Consider the following 20,172-nt stretch of genomic DNA (forward strand, 5'->3'; position numbering starts at 1 on the left):
CTTGGCAGGCGGATAACGGCGCAAGAACGGGAGTTAGCCGAGCGTTTAGGCGGGCATAATGAGGGTTTACGGTGAGTGCCAAGATGACGAGTTTTGGTGATACGGGATATCCTTGTTTTGGTACTGAGGCTCGTCAGAGCGGATCTTGTGTAAATCCAGACTCAATGACAATCATGAGTTATTGCAATGAGACTAACGTCAAGTGTACCTCGTCTTTTCTTGCGCCATCACCTCTTCAACATGCCCTGTCCGTAAGCTGTTCGTCGTGATGGCCTTTAATTGACTGACGTGCTAAACCTGTGACACGCGACCCAGTATTAAAAGTGTCACTGTCAACCTCGTGGACCCTTTATCTCACCCACAATGGAGTTGACTGTGGGATTTTTCGCCGAGTTTTAGACCGAGAAGCAGGGACTTCTCCAGCTCCTGGGCCAGTGTTTTTCTGGCACAAGGTTAAGTTGACGAGATGATGGGATGCGGAGGCTTGGGGTCTGGGGGAGGAGTTTTGATACACGTTTTTGAGGGGATTGAAGCTGGGGAAAATTGCCACTCATGACGATCAACGTCAACTTCATGAAACTGAGTATCGCGAATTACCAATTTCACAAGTGCAAAGTAATTTTGTTTTGATCTCATTTTTATCGCATTACTGATCGCGATGGTGGTTGTAGGTGTGAGCGTTGCCCATGGTGTTGATGCCCACTGAGAACGCGACCGTGAGCTTAGTGCTTTCAACCAAAGAACACCAAATTCGGCATCATACCTTTCATCAGAACCTCCGTCTTATTCTATTCTCGCTCACTTAAGTAATAAGTTGTCTTAAAATGTCTCCAATGGAGGCGCCGCTGTTCAGAAGCCCGCCACCTGCGGACAGTGCCTTACAGCTGCGAGATGACAGCCTCGTCAGTGCAAATGGCTGCCAATAATGCCATCGCTCACGTCAACAACAAAAGCCGGCCCCGCGCTTTTCATTTCTTCTCTGTTCATCTCACGATCGAGACGCGGCAATACTGAACATCGCTGCGATAACTCAAACCGACTCCATCGAATTCATGCATCAAGATGGAACAGCATCATGTCCACCACCATCATCACCATCATTATCACTACTACTACAACCACCCTTTTCCGCCTGGCCTACCTCCGAATGCCCAGGGAAATGGTGAGCCTTTGAATCCAGAGGCGGCCGGCCGCGATGATGACGAGCCATCGGCTGAGGAGGATGGGGAGCACAGTGAGAGGGGTGATACCGAAGACCAGCACAACCCCGAACGAGCGCCCGCCCAGAGCAAAAGAATAAGCCTCGACAAAGCAGCCACATAACGGTAACCGACAAGGCTCGCATCGTCGCCACGGACCGTGGCTTTCGTGTCGTCAACTGCGATCCATCGGGTCTACAGGTCGATATCTGCTGGCGTGTCCCTGGCCAGCGAAACATATGGCTAGCGAGACTCAGATACGCGGGGTGGTCTAGAAAGAAACTCAGGACTTTGATTGGAGCCCAAGCTTCTCCAGACATGTCGTTCTTTAGCTATTTGGAGGCACCCCTTGACGAAGAGAAGGCATTGTCTCTGATCGAGTGCAGTAGTAGCGATCGCGCTTACGACGATTTCGAGCGTGGGGATGGTCAGATCGTCATTGGGGATCCAGGGAGTCTTGAGTTTGTTTCTGCGTTTGGTAGACTGGTGGGATTTGAGGTCTTGCGAGGTTGAGAGTGGTTTGGGGGATGTGGATTGCAACGAAGGCCATGGCAGAGGGATGACATGAACGAAAGCATGGAAATGTAACAGAATGCACGAGAAATAATCTTAATCATCAAATCGCTGTGTGACACTGTGCGTCCTGTGTAATGATTCACAAGTGCGAGTTGACAGCCTCACCCTCCGTGTCAGTGCAAATGGCAGCTGATCAAGTCAGCTCACGTTCCACTAACAAGGAATCTCCTCCGTCATTCTTTTCTGCTCATGCTACAACACTCAGATCACTGCAATAACTCAACCTAAGTTGCCTGAAATTTGCTACAAGATGGCAAGACATCACCATCCTCATGAGCATCAGCATGACGCTGATCAACCGGACATGCCGACAATGAGAGGCCGTCCGCGACATTCTGAGGATGAGACACCCGGAGGAAATGATGAGCAGCGTACTGAAGCAACTGCAGTCAATATCGTAGACGGGTTGCCACGAACCGGTTTAGTTGTCTTTGACGACTGTGTCAGTTTAGCTCCGGTCAACAGTCTCCCAGAAACGGCGCTGAATCGATAGCGTAAGAACGGCAGTACCAGCAACGACAATCCCAAGAATCTCAACAGGAAGACAACCAAACTCAGCATCTAAGCGATATCCCGCCGCAAATCTACGACGGCTCAGCCTAACCCAAGTCGCCCGAGCCTGCATCATCGCGTCAAACGGCTTCTACGTCGTCAACTGCGACACATCAGGTCCTCAGGTTAACATCTGCTGGCGCGTTCCCGGCCCGCGAAACATATGGCTTGCAAGACTCGCATTCAGGCAAGATGGAGAGAACTCGGAGCATCCGCCTTCGATGTCTCCGGGCATGACGCTGTCGTGCTTTCAAAAGGGGCCGTCGGGGGGTGAGGGTGCGTGGTCGATCATCATGGCTAAATCTGGTGTTAATGTGGAAGAGAGGATTGGGCGTGGGGAGGGGGAGTTGGCCTTTGGTGAACCGATTAGTGAGGGGGGTTTGGTTGCTTTTGGGAGGGCTGTTGGGATTGAGGTTTTGTGTGTTTGAGGGTGATGCTGGGGTGTTTGTTTGATCTTTACGATTGGCTCCGCGGAAACTCCTCTGAGGAGTCTCCCGAGATATGGATGTACGTATCGAACATTCCCCACACGTTCATCAACATCAAAGACATTCTCACTGTGTCACTGAATGAGCCTGTGAGTATCGTCGCTTTCGCCAACCCGGTAAATCCACTTCCATCGGGCTGGACTCTAGTATCGCTTTCGCCTCGTCCACTTCTGCCTGGTCTTCGTGAGATTTCGGGTGAGGACGGAGCGGAATGGTTGCTCTGGGTGACTACCAAGGCGCGCGTCAACTCTGAGGTCACCATTGAGTTCGCGGATGAGTGCGCAAAGGATTTTGTGCTTATGTAGGGGATCAGTACGGCTGTTCCTCAAGAAAAGGTTAGTAATTTCATGCCAACCTTTAGAGCAATGCTGACCGTTTACAGAGGGTCTGTTAATGCAACCTCGCCATCACAGGCCCTAGGGCAATTGGTACAGCACCAGACCTATGGGTGTTGAACACGACACTCTCAGGACATGAGTGAAAACATTTTCGAGGGAGTTCGGAACTCTATGGAGGACGAGAAGACTTGCGAAAGTGGACCTCGCGAATCTGCCTATCGCCAGCCAACCTTTGTAACAAGACACTGGAGACCATAGCATACCCCGAGGATGAGAGAGGCTTTGGAGCACGGCGCAGTGATCAAATGGGTAAGTCTAATCTTTTCGTACTTGCAAGAATGCCGTTCGGTCAGCGAAGGCTAACAAACACAGATGCATCCAGCCGTAGGCGCATTTGTTCCCAACGAGGACAGCCCCGCGACAAGGCTGTTGTTGCCTCCATTCTATCTTCACAAGCCTTTTCGGGCGTTCCCATATCGTTCATCACTATCGCTAAGAGTTAATCACCGCTTCGTGAGAGCTCAGCGGTCTCTGCGACATGAGTGCTGATCAAGCGAGTGGATGGTGACGTTGGCTGGAAGGATGAATATTGAGGCGGAACCTTTTTGAGGCGGTTGCATTCTATTTAAGAGCTCCACACCGAGAAATGGCTATTGAAATATGTGAAAGATAGTTTGCTGGTATTAATGCTTATTTCCTCACCATCGTGACCTCTCAAGCCAGACGTGACCTGCATCTCAGTGACACTCACTCAGTCAAGGATCCAAGCAGATAAATCACCAAATACCCAATAACATCTTTTCAAATGAGCTTCAACACTTGCGCGTTTTCTCGACCGAGTCCGACCGCAGTTGTTGGTGATACTCGCCGTGTGTATAAGGTTGAGGGGACAAAATAAACTTGACGGCGACTACAGGATGAGGAACACGTCTCAAAATCAATTGGCAAATGTTCAGAGTGCATAATAGAAGTCGCTGTTGTGTATTTTCTACCCTTAACTTGAAAAAGTGTTTTGTAAGCCGTCTCCATCGCTTAGTTCAGTGCGCCCAAGTTTCTCGGTCCCATCAGATCCAGTCTTCCCCAAGCCTACATCTCATCAGTACCAATACTAATCTCCCACAACTCAAACAACTTACTGGGAGGGCTCAAGCGACCGGCGCCGCTGGGCCAGCAACCCATACCACTGAGCAGAAGGTGTCGAGTCCTCTACAGCCACAATCGGCCGGCCAGGAAAGGCAAACTGCGCAAAATCTCGCATCTCCCTCATTGAGTTGTCCATGGTGATACGAAACGAAAACCTAATTCGCAGATGGAATCTGTCATGTAAGAGGCGCCAGTTTGTAAGGGAAAAGTCGTTTCTAGATGCCGGTCTGGTCGTTATTTCAAGGCGATCCCACTCGACAAGCGTTGCAGTGACAGTCCATTGTCTTGGACCGGGGCTCGACGTCTTGGCATTGTAGAAGAGAGATTGATGTGAGGATTGCAGACTGTTGTGATGATGCTGATGTTCTTGATTTGACGAGAGATTGATGATGATGATGATGAGAGAAGAGAGTCAAGGACGACCTTCCACTCAGATAAGATCACGAAAGAAGGAGACAGCCTGTCCGTTAAAAGCACAACGATGCACTCCCAAGAGGAGGCAAGGAAACTTAGAACTTCTTTTCTAAGTGATGAAAAGACTTCGGTAAGTTTGGTAGGTATATTTTGGTAGCTTTGGACCAGTGTCAATTAAAACAACATGTCGCCGATAGTCCTCCAAGGTGATAAAGTAACCCCCAGTAACACTCACTCACATCAAAAGAACCACTGCCCATCAAGACCATTTGTCCTTTCGTTTCTAACTCAAGCATTCTCGTTTCCAAAATAGCATAAACAAAGCACCTCATTTCCATTCTCGCCTTATCTCAAACCTGCTTTTGACTCGAGCCAACAAAGAAACATCCAAAACCTCCAACAACCGTGTATCCACTCCCCAATACTTCACTGTCATCGAACCCATCTCACATCGATCCCAAACTATCAAAACCATGATGTCTCAACTATATGAAATTCCTTTTCTCCCTCCTCCAATACTGTTTCAGCTCAAAGCAAGAAACATGAAACTCACACTCGCAACGCTGACACTTGTCGCACTCACGGCTGCTACTCCTCCTCCTGAGCCGGTTGTTCACAAACCTGTTCCTGAGAAGGCAAGTAGTGGCTGTTATCACTATTATGTCTTCCCTACTCCTTGTCAGTTCAAACCCAGCCCATCTCTCACCTCTATCTCGATCTCAGCCTCAAGCCTCAACCCAACATCAATGTCAACCCGCTAACGACATCAGCATAATCCCCAAGCCAAACAACTGCTGTCTTCCTCGTCTCTGCGCCCGTAGAGATGGTACGTCTCTCCCTAAAACCCCTCTCTCCCCTCCTCATTCTCTCCTCTTCCAATCTTCTCTACCGGGCACATCTAACGCGTATCAGGCAATTCCTACCAGTTCAACGAAGACGCCTGGAAAGAAAAAGTGCACAACATGCCCAGCTTCTGCTGTCGAGGATGGAAAGCGCCCATGCCTGTATTTCCCGTGTAGCTCCTGTATTAGTCCATCTTATTCTTCTCTTCTTTCATTAGATATTATATTTATAGATCCTTTACTTCCTCCTCTCCGTCTTTCTTCTTCTCCTCCTCCTTCACCTCCCCGTCTTTACCGCTCGCTTCCAAAGCAGCCTTACAGCTCACAATCCCCCCCGCAATCCTTCCCAACTCCTCACCACTGCCAAGCCACGGCCCAGCGCTGTAATTAGCATCAACACCCGCATAAACAAACCATCCGCTCACAGGCTGCGCCATGACTCCGCCTGGGGTATTCTTCTTCTCGACGCCGACGTTTCCTGCTACAAGATAGGCTTGTGTGTCGGCGCCTGGTGACGGGTAGTTCTTCATGGTCAGAGGCGCTTTGGCGTAGCCGATGCTGATGTCGGAGAGGGTGCAGGGGACGTAGCTCTGTCCGTCGATTGTGACGGACCAGTCGTTGGGGAAGATCCCGATTTGTACCTCCTCTTTCTTTTCTTCTTCAACCTTGACTTCGTCTTTCTTGACCTCTTCATCCTTCTCTCCAGCTTCCTCTTCATCCTCGTCGTCCCAATTATCATACCAATCCTCATAGACTCCTCTAACCTTTCCATCACGATCCCAATGCATGAAGCCCGTAATCCACCCTGAGACATCCCACTCACTCGCCCCCTCACCACAAGACCACTTCTTCTTAGCCCTAACAATCTGCTCCCAGAACAACCTCCTCTCCCCATCACCCTCACCCCCTTCAGTATCAACGTCCCAGGAACTAATAAACCTCTTCATAATCGGCCCCAACCTCTCCGCAAACCCAGCCGCCTCGTCCCCAAACTCCTTCAGCATCTCAACCTTCTCCCCCAGCTTAACCCAATCCTCCCTCTCCCCAAGAAGCGTCACACTCGGTATTCCACATACCACCATGCCCTCAAACTCAAAGAAATGCTGCATCAGTCCCATCATCAACACCGTAGCCGTAACGTCATCTTGAGCAGTCGAAGTGCTAAAACCGGGTGTTATCCATTCCAACAACCACCCCGTCTTAACCCTGCTCTGGATCTCCCCTCTAAACGCACCGATGATACCGTCCCACGAAAACCCTTCTACGGTAATCTTTTCGCGCCCAGAGTGATCAACGAATAAATGCCGGAGAGCCTCAGAGTGGGTACTCATGTACACATTCAGCTGTGCCAAAACTTCAAACCAGATCTCATCAGGTCGCAAGATGAGATGCTCGTGTTTGGCCCACGCCTCAACAGCGCCCCTCACAAACCCATCCGACGAGGGGAATACATTTCTTCCCTCGAGGTCATCAAATGATGATGCGAGTAGTGAGGCTGTGTTTTCCGCTTCTTCTGGACAACTCCGCGAGAACAGATCAGAGGCTGATGTAGCGATACCTGACGCGCTGAAGGGCAATGGGTCGACGCGGTGGACTTGGATGGTGATTGAGGCGGTGGCCAGGCCAGCTAGCCACAGCGCTTTGAGCATATTCGCCGTTCGTATAACAACCTCTTCTCTCTTCAATATCCTCTTTTGTGTATGCCGTGGGGCGATCAAGGATCGGTGTTGGTTGGTGTGGGTATGCAAATCGTGGCCTGATGCAAGATTACGGACCTCCCGATCGGACGGTTAAAGGATAAAAAGGGTCGCGCTAGCGGCTCTTAGTGGAGTTGTCTAGGAAACTGGGCCGAATCTCATCTCATGATATCGACGTATGCCTCAGACTATTTCTGGCAATGTTACAGCGAATGAGAAATTTGGTTCGGGGCTTTTGTTGGCGACGGGATCGGGTCTCCGTTGGCGATATATCGAGATATGATCCCGGCTACTACAGGGAACGCAACATCCGATCTCCGTCGATATCAGTGCAGATGCAGGGTAGGACATGCGACAATTGACAATTGACGAGATTAATTGATTCGGCATGTCCACGTCGACATCGCCATGTTGGGCCGGTATTAATGTCGTAAGGCCCGATGGACAAATGGCTCATCTTGCCACTGTTCCCAGTCACTAACCAGTCACAATACCAACAGCAACTCAGTCAGATTACTCACACCAATCGCAGCAATCACAATGCATTATTCACATCAAATGTAGTTGAGCAACCGATTTATTCAGCGCTATCAATCTATAATCATGCCTTAGGCTCGAATTGAATCCCAGTCCTTCCTGCGCCATGCTGCCATTAAAGCAAATTGTATGTCATATCTTGTAAACGCCATGCCATGCCACTTTGTACCCGTGGCTCCATATCTTCTAGTAAAATCGCGCCGAATGAAAACCGCTTATTCCTCAGCACTGTCGGCCTGGACGCGCTGAACAACGTTGACCAATTGTGGGAAGATCTTCTCGTTGTCCTGAATACCGCAGACCTGCTTGACAACGTCCTCAGGTCCGTTCTCGGACATGATCTCGGCGAGCTGCTTGGACTCCTCGTCATCGGGGACATCCTGGAAGCGGAAGGCCATCTCGATAGCGTCGAGAAGGTACTTGATGGGCTGATCGTTCTCAGCGAGCTCAGCAGCAGGGCCGATGAATCGCTCCTTGCGAGACAGCTTTCGGAGAGGAGCACGGCCGACACGCTCGACGGCATCCTCAAGATGGGGGTTGCCAATTCGCTTGATGATCTTCTCGACGTAAGCGGCCTGGGCCTCCTCGTCAATAGCGTGCTTGGAGACGATCAGGTTCTTGGTCTCCATAAGTGCACCGCGAACCTCGGCCATAATGTCCTTGTCCTGGAGAGCATCGTAGACAGTGCGCTTTCTTCGGTTGTAACCGTGGTAGGCAGCGGTGGCGTGGCCAGTGTTGACAGTGAAGAGCTTGCGCTCAATGAAGGGCTCAAGGTTGTCAACCCAGTTGATACCCTTGATGTCGGGGATGCCAACATCCTCAAAGGGAGTGCGGTCAACGACCCACTCAAAGAACTTCTCGAGTGTCACGTCAAGACCAGCATCGGGGTCCTGAGCGGGAACGATTCTGTCAATAGCGGAGTTGGCATATCGGGCTCGGAGGTGGTGGTCCTCGAGGCGAGAGGCATCAGTGTTGTTCTTGATGTGCTCGGCAAGGGTATCAGTTGCACCGATGGCGTTCTCGCAGGCAATGACATGCAGGGGAGACTCTTCTGTTGATCGGCGGTCGATACCCTTGGCGATGACAGGGGCGATGAACTTGAGGATGTTGGGACCGACTGAGCAGGTGACGATCTCAGCTGTGCGGATGGTCTCAATCAGGTCCTCCTCGTGTGTTCTCGAGTTGATGGCCTTGTAATTTGTGATGGTGTTCTCGACGGTAGCTTCAGAGCCGACTTCGATGACGCGGTATGAGGGAGTGTTGTTGAGTTGGTTGACGATTGAGTCGTTGACATCAGCGAAGACGACATCGTAGCCAGAGTTGTGGAGGAAGCAGGCAACAAAGCCACGGCCTGGATAGTTAGCATGAGAGGTTAGAGCGTTGGGTGAGACGAGACATACCGATGTTGCCAGCGCCAAAGTGAACAGCAGTCTTGCCCATGATTGTGGTTGTGTGGGGTTATGTGTAAGTGGGAATATGTAAGAATGTCTCAATGTATGAAGGCGAATGCCTCAAATAGGAAGCAATAGAAGAGTGTTTAGGAGTGAAGTGGTGATGGATGGAATGGATGAAAACGGTGACCGTATCGAGGGGGGGGAGACGAGTTTATATGTTTAGACCAAAGCCACCCTCCTTGTCTTTTCTTGGAGGGTGAGGGTGAGGCAGAGGGTGACGATGACGGGAAGGGGACCCATTGATGCCATCATGGTACGTACTGTGTCGTTCCTGCCCTGGTCAAGACTGGGTTATGGGTCCGGTCTGGTCTGGCAGGTCCCACCGAGTCAAGTTTGAGTTCAACTCGGGCAAGTGGAGACCCATGCCAAGTACAGCCCCCAGCCCAGCCCGGCCTAACTCACAGTCACAGCCCGTACAGTACAGTACATTACGGTTGTATCAGTACCTGTGCCTGTACCATGCCATCATCGGTACAGTGGACTCTGTGTCCTTTTCGGTGACCTCAGCACTCTGACTCTTTGGCTTGGCGCCGTCTGTTTGTCAAACAACCATCCAACACTCTAGCCCGTGCCTATCCCAGCGATGATCCATTGGATACGGTCTCTCCTGGCTCTTTCTTTCACTGTTATCATTACACCGTAGCCTCGCCGAACCGTATCCATATCTAGCCAGCTCAACGAATTGTCAGTTGAAGGCACAGATCAGTAACATGCTCACTCATACATGACAACTGTACAATAGGCCTCCAATAAGCTGACAAACAAATAAAACCACATCAACAGACCAACCTCACCATGTGGATCAGCCCCTCTACCGTTTCACCGACCGTAACTGGTGAAGCCGCCTCCACTGCCTTACGGAGGTTATCCGGCGCTCTACAGGGTGTTCGCACAGGGGCTGGGGGTGTTATGCATGCATGTCCCACTGCAACCTCACCTCACCTCTGCCCGAAAGTGCCTCTGTAGAGAGGACCCTGTCTCATGCCACATGCTTCATTTTCAGGGTATTCTCGTTATTCAGATTAATATCGCCACGACTATTTATCCTACTTATCTTGGGATTCTTTCACGAGATATATACTGCAAATAAGGTATCAGACAATAGAAACAATTACTAAACCTAGAATCATCTAGATACTGCTCGATCCGTCAAAAGTGGATATCTTGTCAAGTAACCGTTTTCGTGTCAATCCCACCTCTGACGTCGACTGTCTGTATCGTGGGTCACTGTGAAGACGGACTGTGGTTTTTTTCCTCCAACGCAGTGCAACACTAACAATGTACCTCCAGAACCTAAGTTGAACACCCCAGGTTTTCCACAATTCTCTTTCTCTGGGGCAGCATTTGACATCACTTGTTCAATATCACGATGACTTTCGATCTATGGTCCTTTTCTCCTTTTTTTTTGTGTATTCCATTTTTAATTCCCCCTATTTTATGACACTTTTAATTCCATTTTTATGACTTGATCATCACCATCATATGTTTTCAAACATCGTCGGTATTTCGGCCATTCCCCTCCGTCTGAGCCCCAAACAAGGGTTCTCTATTTTTCTTTATTCTCACGATGCAGGGGTGTGGAGATGGACATCAATTAGACGGCGCTCACGGCGGCTTTTCGCGTGTGTGCTTTGAGGCTAGCCAAAGTGACTGATGATGATGAGTTGAAACGGGCGTCATGCATGTGAAGACTTTCGGCAATGCTTGGGGTATCACACATGCAAAATATTTCCGGTGCGTGTATGACAAAATCTAGACTGCCCAAGTTTGATACAGCACGTGTAGTTGTTGAGATAATGATAGGACTTGTGGTGTATCTCGTGCTCTGTGTTACTGTCTCGTGGTCTAGTACCGATAATCACAAGTAAACAAATATCGTTATCATCTGTGTAACTGCATCCGTCAGATACGAGCGCTATTGTCTTACTCTCCCCAATGAAGTTCAAACTGCATACTTATACGTCATATCCTACATCCAGGGTTATCCCCCCCTCCCCCTCCCTTGAGTCTCTGGTTCCTGTTTTTCCAGGGGTGAAACGGATCATTTCTGCCACCGTATTCATCTCTCTCTACCGTAGAATCACCGAACCATGCCACTATTCAAGCATAATTCCCTCAACCTCAAACTGGCTCAACTCTAAGGGCGTATTCCATCTGAGTGCATTTGGCTGAGGCATTTCGGATCAAATCGTAACCTTCTTCCGTTCGGCCCTCAACCCCGACGAACCCGCTTCCGTTCTAGCATAGCCTCCCTCCGTAGATAACGCTGCAGCGAATCAACCGTCAGTGGAGTGACAGAGCCAAGATGGACCGTTCAGGCGTTCTCCTGTTTAGCGCCGTATTCTGATTGGTGATGGCTTCAGTTTATCTTCGGTCGGTTACCGCGGGACCTGTTGATCTGGGAAAGGGAAACTGTATCTCTTCAGGCTGAATCTAGTTACCTATACGACTCAACAAATTTCGGAACTCAATTCCAAGCCCGTCATCCTCATCTCTATCTTCATATTCACTGAGGCTGTGATAGAGACGTATTGAACCGTTTGTTACTGTCTCTCATCTCAAGGGTCTAGGGGTCCAAGCCACCATCCCACACCGATGTAGCATAGCATATCTCCAACCAAGAAAAAAATTGCAAATGAACCACTCAAACATCTCGTCATCGACGCGGGAACGAGAACATCGTGAAAAGCCTCAAGTTCGACGTCAGAGGGTTACCCACTCACACTCGCCAATGACAATGTCCTGCACAAAAATTCTTCCGTGTCTTGTTGTATTGCATTGGGGGAGGGCTAGTGTGAGTGGAGTTGGGACTGACGAAACCAGAACGGACTGGTAGTTTTGTTTCGTGATATTGATTGGTAGAGATGTTTGGATTGGTAGATGCAGTTCGCTTTGACTCCGGCTTATTCAGATGGAATCACCTTCACTGCATGCAAACCTCGCTTCGGATGCCGTGACTTGAAATGACGATCTTTTGTTCTTGTTTCAAGAGATCGTCGCCTTGTAACCCAGACTCAGAAAATAAACATGTTGTTTCCGACGTGAGCCGAATTAACTCCCGTGTACAGTTAAGATCGTGATAAGCCAACGTCAACATCAAGATCATGGTCAACATCACGGCACCTTGAACATCGAGACCCAACAATACTCTCGCTTACTTTCGCCATCAACCAACACACAATCCTCTAATCTCCATTTCCCCACCCTCCATCTCACTCCTGTACTTCAGGTCTGGGGATTCCCCCGCGATAAAAAGCACCGTTATAACCCCGATGTGATAAGTCTCTGCGTGATATATCTCATAAACATACCACCTTGTACACCCTCAGAGGGATTCCCCCCTCTTCCCCATATTCCCCCGCAAAACTCCACACGCTTGAACCTCACCTGCTCGTCTCACCATTGACCCTCAAACAGGCCAATGTTCTTAAACGCAGCACTCTTAATGCACCCGGACTCTAACGGTATCAATGCTCTCAGAACGTGGCAGTGCTCTCAGACGCCTTGATACTGTATGAATGGACTGGTCTACACAGACGCACCTTTACTCAAGCAGTGACACTACCCAAAGTGGAAATACATACATCCGCCGGAGACACGGAACCTCAAGACAAAACATACATAAACACTCATTTGACCGAGGTGCCTTGTTCCACGTGTCATTAATATAAATGCAAGTGATAAGGTGTTGCGATTTAATATGTGAACGCGAGAAGTCGCGCAGGTGCATGGTATACTTGTGCCGTGTTTGACGGTGCAATGGAATCGACATCTGAGAATAACAAGGAAATTTGAAATATGTATACAGATAATCACGGTACACAGCTATCAATACTACATTGCACTCTTCATCATACTCACGAGTACTTTTGCGTGTGGACATGTACAGAGACATCATTCACCTCGTACGTTTCATGCACAACTTACAAGACAGGTCCAGAACATAGGCCGTCAAACTTATTCATGCTATCCTTAATCATTATCAACATCGTTCCACTCGCTACACATTAACACTCAATCCTCCTTTTAGTTACCATACTTCTTGAACGCTCCAATCAGTCCACCAGTAGAAGCATCGTGTCCCTCACCATTGCCTGCCTCATCAAGCTCCTTGAGAATCTTCTTGGCCAAGACCTTGCCCAGCTCAACACCCCACTGGTCAAAGCTGTTGATGTCCCAGATAGCACCCTCGGTGAAGGTGAGGTGCTCGTAGTACACGATCAGGGCACCCAGCTCGGCGGGACCAATGGCGCCGCCGACAAGGATGGAGGTCGTGGGTCGGTTTCCAAGGAAGCGCTTGTGAGGAACAAGCTCCTCGGGAGTACCCTCGGCACGGACCTGATCGTCTGTCTTGCCGACCATGAGAGCCTCAGCCTGGGCGAAGTAGTTGGAGGCAAGCATCTTCTGGTGGAGGTTGTCGCTGACAGGGTTGTGGGACTTGGCGGCGAGGATGAAGTCGGTGGGGATTAGCTTGGTGCCTTGGTGGACGAGCTGGAAGAAGGAGTGCTGAGCGTTGGTGCAAGGCTCGCCGAAGAGAATGGGGCCTGGAACGTTAGCTGGGTTTCATGCAGGAGGTTATCCACTTACCAGTGGTGTACTTGGCAGAAGATCCATCAGAGGTGATGGTCTTTCCGTTGGACTCCATGGAGAGCTGCTGGAGGTAGGCAGGGAATCGGTGAAGGTATTGGTCGAAGCTATAATTGTTAGTCTGCATACTCGCATCTTCTGACTGACTTACGGAGCAACAAGGTGAGTCTGGGCCTGGAAAAAGTCAGAGTACCAGACACTCAAGAGACCACCAAGAAGAGGAATGTTGTCCTTGAGAGGAGTCTCGCGGAAGTGCTTATCCATGGCATGAGCACCGCTAAGGAACTTGTGGAAGTTGTCAAAGCCAACGTAGAGAGCAATGCTCAGACCAATGGCACTCCAGACAGAGTATCGACCACCGACCCAGCTCTCAAAGCCAAACATGTTCTTGCTGTCGATGCCAAACTTGGTAACCTCTTCCTCGTTGGTGGAGAGGGCGACAAAGTGCTTGGCGATGTCGCCCTTGTTGTCGGTCTTCTCGAGGAACCACTTCTTGGCTGTGTTGGCGTTGGTGGTGGTCTCTGCGGTGGTGAAGGTCTTGGAGGCGATGAGGAAGAGGGTGGTCTCGGGGTCAGAGTTCTTGAGGGCCTCGGCGATGTGGGTTCCGTCAATGTTGGAGACGAAGTGAAGGGTCATGTCTTCGGCGCCGTAGTGCTTGAGAGCTTCGGTGACCATGACAGGGCCGCTGCAAGATGTCAGTCTAGTACTATCATCAGAGCATTCGAGGGTCTTACAGATCAGAACCACCAATACCAATGTTGATAATGGTTGTGAGCTTCTTGCCGGTATATCCCTTCCACTCTCCACTTCGAACCTGCTCAGAAAACTCCTTCATGTGCTCAAGAACCTCATTGACACCACCCTTTGTGTTCATGACATCAACACCATCAACCTTCATATCCCAACCGCTAACATTTCGCAGAGCAGTGTGGTACACGGCGCGACCCTCGGTGAAGTTGATCTTCTCGCCAGCAAACATGGCATCGCGCTTCTTCTCAACGCCAGCCTGCTCGGCGAGCTTGACGAGGAGATCGAGGGTCTCATCTGTGAGGAAGTTCTTGGAGAAGTCGAAGAGGATCTCGGAGGATACACCGTCGGAGGTGAAGGTTCGGGTGAAGCGGTCGAATCGCTGGGGGTCGGAAGCGAATGCCTCCTTGAGTACGAAGGACTTGCCTACGCTGTCGCGATGGGCTTGGAGGTCAGACCAAGCGGGGAGAGTGTTTGCGGGGGCCATATTGATGCTGTGTAGAGATAGTGATGGGGAGATAAGGATGGAGGTGATGGAAAGAAGAGAAGAAATAGCAGATCAGAAAAGAGTGGGAGGGGAAATGAGGTTATGTCTCTGAATGTCTTGGGTGCGTCTCATAGTAGAGCTCCGATGAATGCCAATGGAGGGGGAGGGGAAAGAGCAGAGAGCGGCATGGGCGGAGTGGGGGCATTCATCATCCCACTTCAACCATCATCTATTCTTTCTTGTTCTACACAGTTTATTTGATTGATACCTATCATGATGCCACTTTAGCTACTCCTAATTGTTATGATATGACATCTTTTTATCACTCATTTTGTCAATTCCCCCAAGTCATGTCCATCTCTCTCACAGATGTCAGCTAACCCCTCCAATGACAGCATGACGCTACACCATGCTCTCCGAGCTAAAAACCAGAGCTCTTCAACAGCTTATAACTTAAAGCCCCGCCTTACTTAACGATTGTTACCAAATTTACAAATCATCAAGGTTGGCTGACTGGACTTTTCCAAATCTTTTCGTCATGTCTCCATAATCATATTAGCCTTCTTTTTCCTTTATCCTGCATGCGTCATAATCTCAGTGGAGGCTCTACAGTCAAGGGGCTCCGGTTATGCCGCGCACTCGCCGTGGTTGTCCCGCATCACCTCCGGCTGAGACATTGAGGACAGCTTATTTATCGTGAGATGTCTTTATCAATTGCCTGGTACATCCTAGCTGGAAATATATACAGATTTAGGATAGTGTCTCATCAATAGAAAAAAACTTCACTGGAAACTGAATACAGCATACAGCATACAGCATATTGACTAGCAACGTAGTAAACAACTGCTCGTTGTCCTGACCGAGCTGACTCTCACCTTTCCCCCAACACCGGCAATCTCTCCGATCTCAGCCTCAATTAAAACTTTTCCATTTCATTCAGCCTATAGCCTAGACTCATCAAGCATGGGTTGTCATGATATCCCTCATCCATCATAAAGACCCCCAACGTTTTCCGAAAAAGCCTCATGGAGCCCCAAAGCGTGATCCTAAGACTGAACTAGCAATATGGAACTGGTGATAGTGACATTGTACTTATGCCCTGCTACGGCTCGAAAATTCACGTCTTTCTCAATAGCTCACTTGGCCGAGTGGTTAAGGCGGCAGACTTAAGCTTTCAACTGCTAAGGATTCTGCTACATTTAATGTGCGCAGGTTCGAACCCTGCAGTGAGCATTGCTTTTTGCTTTTTGCTGTCTCTAGCACATCCATTGTCTTGTTTTGTTGACGATTGTTGTTAGTTGGTGATGGTGTTGTGGCAAATGTCGTTGGAAAGGCTATTAGAGTCATACCACCGAATAGCATTGACTAACGCCGTTGGAGCTTGAATGTGGGATTGGTTCACTTCTTTGCTTTCGGGGTTCTAGTATAGGATACAATAGTCTCTTCAGGTCAGTTGTGAATTCAAGTCCGTGCTGAGGTCAGAAGACAATGAGAAAGTGCAGTGAGAGCCAAAGCATGCTGGCCTCGCAGAACAATGATCGAAACAACAAGCATTGTCACAAGTAAAGAAGAATGGACAATGAACAGCAGAGTCAACGATACGAAGTCACGGAAAGACAATCTACATTGACAGAATGACATATCCACAGAACTAACGAGTGTATCAAACTCCAACACGCCAAAGCAAATAAAGGCTTCTTATTTACATTCATCCTCTAGGTTTCCACCTCCTAGGTTGCCCTTATCATGGCTTACACGTGTTCCCCTCCTCAGCCGGCTCATTGACAAGACTGATACCATGTCCGAGTCAGCCAGTCCTGCTCGCTGTCTACCCGTTGTCTCTCTTCCAACCCAGTGATTTATCGGTTATCTGTCAAACTACCGACAAATGATGGATCCTTGACACTGCCGCCTGCATCTCCGAGTCCAGCGATCGGACGGTTGTAGCTGAATCCTTGGAATTGGTTCTGCATGGTTTGAGAGAGCATGGGGCCCTCGACATAAGAATCTTGAGGGGCTTCAGATGTGAATTCGGGGTCAAAGTTGGCAGTGTCCAGAGCGTCGGCCTGCGAATGTCAGTAGGGTTCAATGTGAGAGACTGGGAAAAGATACATACCACACTGGGCTTGAATGTAGGCTCGTACTTGCGCTGTAGAAGCTTCCTCCAGTCAATAGCATGGAAGAAAGGATGCGCCTTAATCTCAGCTGATCCATTGGCACCAAGGCGCTCCTCAGGGTTGCGGTTCAAAAGCTTGGTAAGGAGATCCTTGGCAGCTGGGGGAACCACATCAGAGAAGTGAAGAGGCTCTGATAGAATCTTGCGGTACATCTCGTTGGTGTTCTCATCGTAGAAAGGTGGCAGACCTGTCAACATCTCGTACAGCAAAACACCAAGAGTCCACCAATCGACTGTCTTATTGTAACCTTGGCCCATCAGCAGCTCTGGGGCGAGGTACTCGGGTGTACCACAGAATGTGTTGGTGCGGTCCTCATCCTTCATATCGAGCTTGCAGAGACCAAAATCGCAAAGAGCGATATGGCCTTGGTAATCCAGAAGAATGTTCTCGGGCTTGAGATCTCTGTAAATGACGCTGAAGCCGTGCAGACATTCCAAGGCGCACAGAAGCTCAGCAGTGTAAAAGCGGGATCGGTTGACGTCAAATCGGTGCTCCTTTTGCAAGTGGTGGAACAGCTCGCCTCCGTTGACAAAGGCGAGAACAAAGTAAAGCTTCTCCGGTGACTGGAAACTGAACTTGAGAGGTACGATAAAAGGGTTGTTGATCTGTGCCAGCACAGATCGCTCGGCGAGTGTATGGGCAACTTCGGATCGCGATATGATGTGCGCCTTTCGGATGGTCTTGAGAGCGTAGATTCGGTTTGTGTCCTTCTTGCGTACCTGCATGACCTTGCCGAAACTGCCCTTGCCGACGACCTTGAGTAGTTCAAAGTCTTCAATCTTGAGCTTACCTGCTCGAGTCTCGACATACTCGACACCAACCTTGATTCTACCAGTGCCATATTGCACGTCGACCCACTCGGCTCCTTGGTGACCATTGCGCGCTGCGTGCTCAGCAGCAGCCTTCTCGCGGTCCTTCTTGCTGGCCTTGGGGTCCTCCACGTATTGCTGTCTCTCTTCGAATCGGGGGTTGATGCGGACAACACCGAGGAAAATATCCTGGCTTCGTCCAGATCCGGGTGGCGCATTCGGGTTGCGCATGTAAAGATGGATGACGAGCTCTGTCACTCTTGACACATCGAACTTGTACTGGGTGTTTCCACCGGCCCACAGAGGGTTCTCAGGGTTTCCATCGACCGAGTTGACAAAGACCTGGACCTTGTCGAAATCGAGGAGGGCGTAAGGCATGTACTTTCCGGAAATTCGGCCGTGGTTGGTGGGGATGCCGTTGAAGCCGCCAGCGGAAGAGTGCGGTCGGTTACTGCCGTTAACAAATGATCCGGCGACACGTTGTGAAGATCCTGGTCGAACAGAGCCAGACATTCCAAGAGCGTTGGACGAAGACATCGATCCTTGGTGTGACGAGGCAAAAGCACTTCGGTGCTGTTCAGGAAGAGAAAATCCTTGACCTTCGTGGAGGGTGACAACGAGAATACCGGGCTTGGGGGGCTTAACAACAGGGGCCTGTGTCATGGCCTCAGAGGCAGCTGTTCAAGTCAGATACTGACGGTACTCCAGTCCAGTTTGCTCACCTATGGCATTTTCCGTTGTAGGCGTAACAGCGCCGCTAGCCTGGCCATCCTTTTCCTTTTCGGTGATGGTTGAAGTAGAGGGGGATCGAGAGAAAGGACTCAAGGATTGACCCAGATGGGTTTCCTTTAACTCTGATGGATGTTAGTGATGCGACAGATATCGGACATGTAGACTTACTCTTGGTAAGCTTCCAAGACATTGTTGTTGATGTCAACGAGGTATTTGATGGTTGGGGTCAAGGATCGACAGCCAACAAGTGTCGCAGGATCGAAGGGTCAAGCAACGAGTGTTCACTGCGCGCTGACAAACTCCTGATCAAGCAAGAGGCTGATGGCGTGGCAGAGTGTTCAACAAATGGATGATTTGTAACCCCGCATGCGTGGAAGCGTAAACCGGCCGCTGTTTGGTTGTATGAAAGATCGCAAGTCGACGAGACGAAAGGAGACTGTGCGCCGACTGGTTGGAAGGGAAAGGAGGTTCAAATTGAACAAAGATGGCAGAGATTGAATATGAGGAGGAGGCGAAGCACAAGAGCCCGAGACAAGACCAGCCGAGATATGAATGAGGTGGATACGGGGGATGGATGGGAGAAGGGGATTGCTATGACATCCAAGGCCCATTGGGCGACAGCAGAAAAGGTGGATCTTCCCGTAGGCAGCCCGCACTGTGAGCTAGGGTCGATGGTAGTGCTGTTTTGGTGCTAGAAACACAGTGTCTCAGTCTGCGACTCAGGAGCTCAGACTGTGGAGATGGTCTGGAGTAATCCCGTAAGGTCGATTTTGAGCCACAGCCACGGGCTCTAGCTTTGTTGATCAAGTAGAGAATAAGCCTAGAGCGAGGTCCAGCCAAATAATCCATAACATAAGGGGTAAATGAGAAGGAGAAGCGAGACTAGTTCATAAACAATGCCATTAATGCCCAAGCAGCTGAGCAGCCAGCAGCCAAAGAGCGTCAATTGGTGTACAGTGTTGATATGGTTGATGTGAAGCAACCAACTTGTTGTACAGCCACACTTTTCATCATGTACGAAGACGACGCGTGTCGAGATATCTTGGCTGAGTTGTGTGGAGGATCTATAAACAGAATCAGAATATTTTGGGTCAATTCTGCACATGGGTAAATTTGTCTAAGATTTGTCAAGACTCATCTTCACATGGCTAAATGTTTATCGCTGGGGATATGCAAAGTGATGCCGTACCAGACGGTATAGTGTGTCAACAATTGGCCTCACTCAACCGACACTCAACCACGGAAATCAATTAAAAAAAAAAAAAAAAAAAAGTATACAGATATTACGTAGAAAAAGCTTAATTGATTTCAGCAAGCACTTGATTCTCAATACCATGATGTCTCATTCAGTTCTGTGACTGTCTCAACCAGCTACCCTACAACCCCCTTTTCT

The 20,172-nt window shown here is 49.6% G+C and overlaps 6 protein-coding genes and 1 non-coding gene across 8 annotated transcripts; 3 read left to right on the forward strand and 4 right to left on the reverse strand.

Annotated features, from left to right (window-relative positions):
• Positions 1 to 992: 992 nt before the first annotated feature.
• On the forward strand, positions 993 to 1,923 carry FOXG_19499 (uncharacterized protein). Its single transcript, XM_018399721.1, has 2 exons — positions 993 to 1,234; positions 1,288 to 1,923. Exons 1-2 carry the CDS (start codon positions 1,063 to 1,065, stop codon positions 1,710 to 1,712), a joined length of 597 nt encoding a protein of 198 aa, XP_018243208.1. The 5' UTR covers positions 993 to 1,062; the 3' UTR covers positions 1,713 to 1,923.
• A 573-nt stretch (positions 1,924 to 2,496) lies between these two features.
• On the forward strand, positions 2,497 to 3,464 carry FOXG_07517 (uncharacterized protein). Its single transcript, XM_018386099.1, has 2 exons — positions 2,497 to 3,150; positions 3,229 to 3,464. The coding sequence occupies exon 1, from the start codon at positions 2,761 to 2,763 to the stop codon at positions 3,118 to 3,120; it is 360 nt and encodes a 119-aa protein (XP_018243209.1). The 5' UTR covers positions 2,497 to 2,760; the 3' UTR covers positions 3,121 to 3,150; positions 3,229 to 3,464.
• Positions 3,465 to 5,779: 2,315 nt separating this feature from the next.
• FOXG_07518 (uncharacterized protein) lies at positions 5,780 to 7,201 on the reverse strand (the record flags this gene model as incomplete). The annotated part of the gene is made up of 1 exon (XM_018386100.1): positions 5,780 to 7,201. The coding sequence occupies one exon, from the start codon at positions 7,199 to 7,201 to the stop codon at positions 5,780 to 5,782; it is 1,422 nt and encodes a 473-aa protein (XP_018243210.1).
• A 610-nt stretch (positions 7,202 to 7,811) lies between these two features.
• On the reverse strand, positions 7,812 to 9,354 carry FOXG_07519 (mannitol-1-phosphate dehydrogenase). Its single transcript, XM_018386101.1, has 2 exons — positions 9,187 to 9,354; positions 7,812 to 9,137 (listed from the first exon to the last, which is right to left on the reverse strand). Exons 1-2 carry the CDS (start codon positions 9,224 to 9,226, stop codon positions 8,002 to 8,004), a joined length of 1,176 nt encoding a protein of 391 aa, XP_018243211.1. The 5' UTR covers positions 9,227 to 9,354; the 3' UTR covers positions 7,812 to 8,001.
• A 3,128-nt stretch (positions 9,355 to 12,482) lies between these two features.
• FOXG_07520 (glucose-6-phosphate isomerase) lies at positions 12,483 to 16,222 on the reverse strand. Of its 2 annotated transcripts, XM_018386102.1 has the most exons (4): positions 14,562 to 16,222; positions 13,979 to 14,512; positions 13,828 to 13,934; positions 12,483 to 13,784 (listed from the first exon to the last, which is right to left on the reverse strand). In XM_018386102.1, the coding sequence occupies exons 1-4, from the start codon at positions 15,059 to 15,061 to the stop codon at positions 13,267 to 13,269; spliced, it is 1,659 nt and encodes a 552-aa protein (XP_018243212.1). In that variant the 5' UTR covers positions 15,062 to 16,222; the 3' UTR covers positions 12,483 to 13,266. The 2 variants fall into 2 exon arrangements, with proteins under 2 accessions (XP_018243212.1, XP_018243213.1); XM_018386103.1 differs by having other exon boundaries at positions 12,483 to 13,934.
• Positions 16,196 to 16,294, forward strand: FOXG_19500. The gene has a single exon. It is a non-coding gene; the product is annotated as a tRNA-Leu (tRNA).
• Positions 16,233 to 19,406, reverse strand: FOXG_07521 (AGC/AKT protein kinase). The gene is made up of 4 exons (XM_018386104.1): positions 18,948 to 19,406; positions 18,770 to 18,901; positions 17,178 to 18,724; positions 16,233 to 17,127 (listed from the first exon to the last, which is right to left on the reverse strand). The coding sequence occupies exons 1-4, from the start codon at positions 18,967 to 18,969 to the stop codon at positions 16,921 to 16,923; spliced, it is 1,908 nt and encodes a 635-aa protein (XP_018243214.1). The 5' UTR covers positions 18,970 to 19,406; the 3' UTR covers positions 16,233 to 16,920.
• Positions 19,407 to 20,172: the final 766 nt, after the last annotated feature.

This window comes from Fusarium oxysporum, chromosome 4 (genome assembly GCF_000149955.1).
Source record: "Fusarium oxysporum f. sp. lycopersici 4287 chromosome 4, whole genome shotgun sequence".
NCBI lineage: Eukaryota > Fungi > Ascomycota > Sordariomycetes > Hypocreales > Nectriaceae > Fusarium > Fusarium oxysporum.

Coding starts and splice junctions, on each gene's coding strand:
- FOXG_19499 (XM_018399721.1), top strand. CDS start 1,063: ATGGAACAGCATCATGTCCACCACCATCATCACCATCATTATCACTAC. Junction 1,235..1,287: donor TGAGGAGGATGGGGAGCACA/GTGAGAGGGGTG, acceptor GCGCCCGCCCAG/AGCAAAAGAATAAGCCTCGA.
- FOXG_07517 (XM_018386099.1), top strand. CDS start 2,761: ATGCTGGGGTGTTTGTTTGATCTTTACGATTGGCTCCGCGGAAACTCC.
- FOXG_07519 (XM_018386101.1), bottom strand. CDS start 9,226: ATGGGCAAGACTGCTGTTCACTTTGGCGCTGGCAACATCG. Junction 9,138..9,186: donor CTTTGGCGCTGGCAACATCG/GTATGTCTCGTC, acceptor CTAACTATCCAG/GCCGTGGCTTTGTTGCCTGC.
- FOXG_07520 (XM_018386102.1), bottom strand. CDS start 15,061: ATGGCCCCCGCAAACACTCTCCCCGCTTGGTCTGACCTCCAAGCCCAT. Junction 13,935..13,978: donor CAGACTCACCTTGTTGCTCC/GTAAGTCAGTCA, acceptor TAACAATTATAG/CTTCGACCAATACCTTCACC. Junction 13,785..13,827: donor TTCTGCCAAGTACACCACTG/GTAAGTGGATAA, acceptor CTAACGTTCCAG/GCCCCATTCTCTTCGGCGAG.
- FOXG_07521 (XM_018386104.1), bottom strand. CDS start 18,969: ATGTCTTGGAAGCTTACCAAGA. Junction 18,725..18,769: donor TACAACGGAAAATGCCATAG/GTGAGCAAACTG, acceptor TGACTTGAACAG/CTGCCTCTGAGGCCATGACA. Junction 17,128..17,177: donor CTACATTCAAGCCCAGTGTG/GTATGTATCTTT, acceptor TGACATTCGCAG/GCCGACGCTCTGGACACTGC.